Genomic DNA, 7,158 nt, shown 5'->3' with positions numbered 1-7,158 from the left:
GTTAACATACTTGAGACCATCTTTCTTTAGATGACCTTTTTTCTTGCAAAAGTAACAAGTTGATTCGGGTCTTATTTCTTTTACACCTTATGACTAGAAGTCCCAGATTTTGTAGTGTGCTGAATTACCCTTACCCTTATCATTGGCCCTTTTTTGTTTCTTGCTCATACCCTGAGAGGTGGATGCTAGACGAGCACGAGCACTCTCAGATGTCTCATGCCTTAATCTCTTCTCATCTTACACATAAGCTTATTTAGAGTCTCCTTTTCCTTTTGAGTATTATAGGTAATCTTAAAATGAGTGAACTGCGCAGGGAGAGATATCAAGATTAGGTGCACAAGGATGCTCTTAGACATCTCTGTCTTTATTGTCTGAAGTCTCGTTACCAAATTGGACATCTCCATAATGTACTCTCTTATATTGCGCTTTCTATTGTACCACATTAAGATAAGTTTTGTAAGAATCATAGTTGTCTAGTCCTTTTTATTTGAAGTGAATTAGTTTTCTATTTGTTTTAGGAAAGTTTTAACATCCACCTCCTTGAAAATTAAGCCTCTGATGGAGTCTGAAATCGACATCTTCATAATCATCTGACTCATGCGATGGGGTCATTCCCACTTCTTAAATGCAATCGACATCTTCATAATCATCATACTCATGCGATGGGGTTATTCCCACTTCTCAAATGTAGCTCTCTGATTGACATTACTTCACTAATTAGAGGTACAGGATGATCCTGCTTGAATGCATGGTCCAGATTCATACAACCCAATAGAACCATATAATGTTCTTTCCATTTTATAAAATTAGTACTAGTAAGGACCGACAAGTTGTTAATGTTGGCAGATATTGAGTGTGCTATAAAAAAAAAGAGGGGAGAACAAAGTTCATGTTATAATCAAAACATGCACATACATATAAGTAAATACTAACAAACATAAATAAATATGCATGTGTGTGAGCCCGTAACAAGATACTAAGCATAACATTATATTTAGTCATTGGACTAAGATGCAACTTATTAGTTGTATTATTTATACATAGCTCATAATATCCTTAATCAACCATAAAATATACCTTTGTTTAGATTGATATATTATGCACATGATTCACAAAATTAAACTTTATATTAGCTACCTTTACATATATTTGGCCTAAAATAATCCCTTTGTGTAACGATATATGTTCATCTACATAAAATGTATTAAATCTACCTTAGTTCTAGCTCTCTAAGAGCGGATTGTTACTTACTTACTTACTTTACTTACATTGCTACCCTATTTAGCAATAATTAAAAATCTCTCTAACTTGTGCGGAAACTTTTCTAATTCTATTGACATGCATAGGATCATAAGGGACTTCTTAAATTCTCTAAAACAAATCTAGAAACACAAAGTATTAAATCCTATGTTTCATATGCCAAGAGTATCAAAAGGTAGCATTGCTTTGTAGTTACATGCATATTTATTGAAAAGACATGGAATCACAAGGTGCTACTAATACTAATTATAACTAATCTTATTGATTATTAACAATGGAAATACCAAAGAGAAATCTAATGGATGAAAACTAACAATTCATAAGATCTTCTTAACAATGCATAAAAGTAAAATTTCTAAGTTCTCTTAGTAATTTAATATCTTAATTTGCTCTTAGCAAATTGCCAAGGCTTTCCATAGTCCAGGCACCACACACACTATTATGCATCCCCTTGTCGTCTTCCCTCATATAAGCTTTCCTTTTCCTTTATCTGCAGTAAGAGGAAATGCAACTATAAGCGGATAGCTTAGTAAGTACTATCTAGCTCACAAAAACTGAGATGTGCATATATATACGAAAAGTATGAAAACTACATGCTCATGATAAGAAACTTTTCATGCTTTGAAACTCTTAAAACATAAAACATGTGATCTTTCATGCTCAAGCTACAATATCATGCAATTACTAAAGATTCTCATTACATAACAGGAAATTGCAAATGATACTCTTTCTTAACTAAACTTGCTGAAACTTGAAACTTTTATAAAAACTTTTTCTTTTGCAAAACTTGCTTTACTTGTCTTGAATACTTATAACTTATATTTCAAAATAATAATCAACTTTCTCTTGGGCCCAGGCGTAGTACCAAAGCGCGCTCCCTAATAGAGATTGGGGTAGCGAGCCACCAATCCTAAGAGGGTAAGGACCTCGGTCCTACCAGGGCCAAGACCTCGGAATTGGTCACCTGGATTTGTTTTACGACAACCTCGGAAGTCGGGTACTAGCCTTTTCAAAGTAAAATACTTAATATCTTTTTTTTCTACAATACTTGGCATTTCTTCAAACACTTGGTATGCCTAAACCTCTAAATCCTTGGATTAGAGATTCTTGGAAGGCCTCGGCCTTGTAACTTTCTTATAATATGATCATATAATGATAAAACATGCTTTTGATCATATAATATAATTTTTATGCTTAAAAACTGCTTAAACTTGGAATAGAGATTTCTAATAAATCTTAAAAACAAGAAACATGCTAAATAAATTCTAAAAGCATGAAAACGACTTCGAAACTACTCTTACTGCAGGTAAGCAGTACTTACCTTGCGTTCTTGGACTTACAGATGAAGATATCTCTCTAGACTCTTAGAAACTCGCGATCTCTACGACCCATTCGCGCCTACTCGTTCTCCTCGTCGTCGGGAACGCGAATCCACGAAGAGACCCTCAGAAAATTCCTTCCTCGGCCGGCCACATAGGGTTCCTAGCTTCTCTTTGGTGTTTTTCGCCCAAGGAGGCGACGGCGACGGCTGGGAGTTATATTAGATTCTGTTACGAATCATAGAATAAAATTTAAATTAGACCTCATTATTTTCAGAAACTTGCTCTATAGTCCTAAAACAATCCTTTGGAAAGTTCTTCCAAGATTGTTTGTACAGATAACGCTGAAATAGTGCTGATTGAATTTTGGGTATTGCAATCCGCAGTAATTCTTAAAATGAACATTGCAATAATATTTAGTTATATACAAGAAAAACAGTCATAGACATCGGTGGAAAACCGATGTCTATGAGAAAATCGACCGATGTCTATGAAGGCGATGTAAAAGGTCTGACATTTTAGACATCGGTTTTTAACCGATGTAATATCACTCAACGACATCGATTTGTAATCGATGTAGTACCGATGTAGTATCACTCAAAGACATCAGTTATGCAACGGTATAAAACCGATGTAATATCTGTTTAACATCAATTTTAGCAACGGTTTTTAACCGATGTAATATCACTCAACGACATCGATTTTGCAACGGTGAAAAACCGTTGTAATATCTGTTTAACATCAAATTTAACAACGATTTTCGACCGATGTAATATCACTTAATGACATCGGTTTCGCAACGGTGTAAAACCGATGTAATATCTGTTTAACATCAAATTTAACAACGATTTTCGACCGATGTAATATCACTCAACGACATTAGTTCTGCAACGGTGTAAAATCGATGTAATATCTGTTTAACATCAATTTTAACAACGGTTTTCGACCGATGTAATATCACTTAACGACAACGCTTCCAAACCGATGTCATTGAATTTAAAACTGTTGTAATAACACTTATTTTTTTAATGTTGTTTGTAAATTATGATCGAGCAAGATTACAAAATTATCATAATATTATAAATTCACCAAACAAATTACAAATAGAAAAGCACCGATATATTTAATCACCTCAATATTTACAAATAACCAAAAGTAACTAACACAAATATTCTTCTTGCAACATATTACATATTCCCTCAGCGTTTTCATCCTCAGAAGGAACTAATAGAATCCTCAGCGTTTACAAATAACCTTTTGACTGTTGTACTTCTTCTACAGATACAAAATCTCCATCTAGCATAGCAATGAATCATGAGCCACTCCATTCACTTACTTGGAACAGGCTTGGACCAGCAAGCTTTAAATTCTTGGATGCTCTCCGTAGACTTCTGTTCTTCCTTTAATGCATCAAATTGTATGACTGAAGTCTCTTTCACTGTTACCTAAAAATATGTAAATACAAGAAAAGAATTCAGAAAATATGTAATTTCCAAGTACAAGTAAAAGAATGTCAACAAGTTATGAGGTTCATGTTTAGGATTTTTCACAAAAAATAAATAAAAAACTGACCACAGCAACAAGAAAAGCAGCCTTCAGATTCCCACAAACTTCACAGCAAGCTTTCGTCGTCAAAAAAGGAAACCACCTACAAAAGAAAATCGCTTGACTAAGTTTGGTATTTCACTGCAATGCAACCCCATGCAGCTTTAAGATAAAATAACCGAAACTAGCATATTAACCCGAAACTACAAAATTTTCAAAATTTGAATACCTTTCCTACTCAAATGTAATCTAGCATGCATTCAGCCCACTCGGATCGCACTTCATTAATTTCAACCAGTGAGTATTTGAGATTTGTAAACTGTAAAAACACATAAATAATATATTAGTAAAACTACGTACTAAACATTTCTAGTTTAGTTGCTCACAGAGATACAAAGTAACCTATATGGAAGATATTACCATTGATGGAAGTGATTCCTTGTCGCCAACTCCAAAATTTTCAATTATATCTTTCATATATCGCATGATATAAAAACCACATTGCTTCGCATCCGGTTGTCGAGGAGCCTATGTTAGAAAAGAAATATTTAAATAACTCATTCGAGGACAGTGAAACAGTTGCTAATCACAAGGACATACCTTGACAACTTCCCATGTTGGTTGTTTTTTCCCTTTCCTTCCCGCCTCCGCATTATACAATGTCAAGGCCCTTCATGCATATAAGAGTTTAATGTAAGAAAAGAACATGTTTCAACAAAGGTAAGAAAAGAACCCAAAAAACTTACATGTTGACCACATATTTCCAATCTTGATCATGGATGCGGTGTCTAAGAGGATCCAACAAATAAACAATCTCCTTTTCAACATTGAGGATAGTCAAAATCCAGTGAAAACTACTCAAAGAGATATAATTAGTGCATGCAATCGGACAAGTTCTCAAAATATGCAAGTGAGAGTGATATATAATGTTATTCTTACTCACCCAATATTGCATGGCACAACCACCAATTGGCCAGTTGAGGTACCAATTAGCCTACTAGATAAGTAAGAAGCCCTTTTATTCAACTGTTCTTGGATGAAATCTATATTCTGATTTTTTGATGGCACATACTCCACAGGCACTGGATCCACCAATTTGAAATCCTTCAGTAACATCTTTTCCTGCATCTTTCTATATAGATGCCTACAATTGGAAATTAACCCAAAAAAATTAGGAAATCTAAGTTAATGAAACACATATATAAAGTACAATATAATTGAAAGCATACCACATATACACAACTATGCAAGTGTCTGTAATAGGCATCAATTCACAAAAAGGAAATATGTCATCGCAGTTAACATGGACTGTACGCTCCATGCCAAATACGTCAGGATCTAATTCCAAAATCACATTCTCTGTTTCGTCAAGGCGCTGAAAATAACTATATAATATGTGTAAGGGTCTTGGCACATTGGATAATTGCAACTTGGATTTCTCTTTTCTATCGCCAACTTTTTCCTTCTTAGTCTTCTACATATGTAGATGGACACATATATATTAGATATGTGACATACTTAAAAAGCATACAAAATTGAATAATGGTGATATCATGTTAATGGATCAAGATGGTAATTGTAGAAAATTGTAAAAATAAGTTGGTTCCTCTAGCATACAAAACTAATGCAAAATGCTTTTAGAAAGATGTTGGAAGTTTTGTGGGATACACCTAAATGAAAATATGAAACATTATGGCTTATATGGATGGGAAACAAATGAGTGACAGTTGAGTGTATTCAACAAGAGAACAAGTGTGCACACACCTGAAGCTTTACTTGTGGAATGTTTGACAAGAGGGCAAGTATGCACAAATCCAAGGTGGTAGGATCTCTATTAGTTCATCGTGTCCATAGACTGCCAAACTGAGTATAAAAAGTGAATGCATCCTTGAGACAAAGTAGATATTGTAAGAAATAACAACATATCAATAATAAAGAAGGCTTACATTTTTCTTTTCTGGATTAGGAAGGGAAATCTGTTCTAGACAGTGCTGTGGCTTCGACGGTGCTGTGGCTTCGACGGCGCTGACGAAGCCTGGGAGTCAGAGGGGCAAAAATCAAAGGCGCTGACGAAGCCTGCTGTCGCGAAGACGAAGCCTGTTGTGGCTGCGGCCCGCGAGGAAGAAGATGAACGCGCCGAGGCAGAGAAAACAGAGGAAGAAGATGAACGCGCCGAGGCAGAAGATGAACGCGCCGAAGCCTGCTATGGCTGCGGCCCGCGAGGAAGAAGATGAACGCGCCGAGGCAGAGAAAACAGAGGAAGAAGATGAACGCGCCGAGGCAGAAGACAGTGCTGTGGCTTCGACGGCGCTGACGAAGGCGAAAGAAGATGAAGCGGGGAGAAGGGGAGGAAGTGGAGACGAAGGTGTAGGTGGCGGTGTCGTTGAAGACGCGGCGGCGGAGATGTTCCGTCTAGGGTTTACAAGGACAAGCGGCCGGGTGTAGGGTTGGAAGCGCGGGCGGGTTTAGGGGTTTTGGAAGTTACGCGGAAGAAATATTTGGGGGGAGTTCTATTTCGCTAGCTCGATGATGATCGAACTCCTTTGAGAACATGAAGGACCATATATGTGGGCAAGTTTTATATATTCATTTTATGTAGAAGATGCTTAAGTAAGTCTTCTTCCAAAAAAGTCAAATATTTCCTAGAAAGTGTATTGTGTTTGACTTTGCCCACATATACAACGGTTTTAAATTGTTGTTATAGCTTTCAAAACCGTTGTTGAAAGCGCAAATAGACAACGGTTTTAAATTGTTGTTATAGCTTCCAAAACCGTTGTTGAAAGCGCACATAGACAACGGTTTTCAAACCGTTGTCGTAGTCTTCAAAAACCGTTGTTGTAGTCCCAAAATAGCGGACATAGACAACGGTTTTAAAACCGTTGTTGTATTCTCCTAAAATCGTTGTCGTAGTCTCCAATCAACCTCTCAAAGACATCGGTTTTTGTTAAAACCGTTGTAAAAAAGTAAAAGACATCGGTTTTGCCATAAAACCGATGTCTTTTGAGTGTTGTTAAAGACCGATTTTCTTGTAGTG

General features: G+C 36.2%; 1 protein-coding gene across 1 annotated transcript; it reads right to left on the bottom strand.

Moving 5' to 3' along the window:
* Nucleotides 1-4,362: 4,362 nt before the first annotated feature.
* Nucleotides 4,363-5,445, bottom strand: LOC141818537 (uncharacterized). The gene is made up of 6 exons (XM_074706022.1): nt 5,354-5,445; nt 5,068-5,268; nt 4,871-4,978; nt 4,725-4,794; nt 4,545-4,652; nt 4,363-4,443 (listed from the first exon to the last, which is right to left on the bottom strand). The coding sequence occupies exons 1-6, from the start codon at nt 5,443-5,445 to the stop codon at nt 4,363-4,365; spliced, it is 660 nt and encodes a 219-aa protein (XP_074562123.1).
* Between the last annotated feature and the right edge of the window lie 1,713 nt (nt 5,446-7,158).

This window comes from Curcuma longa, unplaced genomic scaffold (genome assembly GCF_044706935.1).
Source record: "Curcuma longa cultivar G26 ecotype Majalengka, Jawa Barat unplaced genomic scaffold, ITB_CL_G26_1.1 contig_25235, whole genome shotgun sequence".
In the NCBI taxonomy this organism is placed as follows: domain Eukaryota; kingdom Viridiplantae; phylum Streptophyta; class Magnoliopsida; order Zingiberales; family Zingiberaceae; genus Curcuma; species Curcuma longa.
The sequence above is the reverse complement of the archived record's forward strand: the minus strand, read 5'-3'. Positions and strand labels throughout refer to the sequence as shown.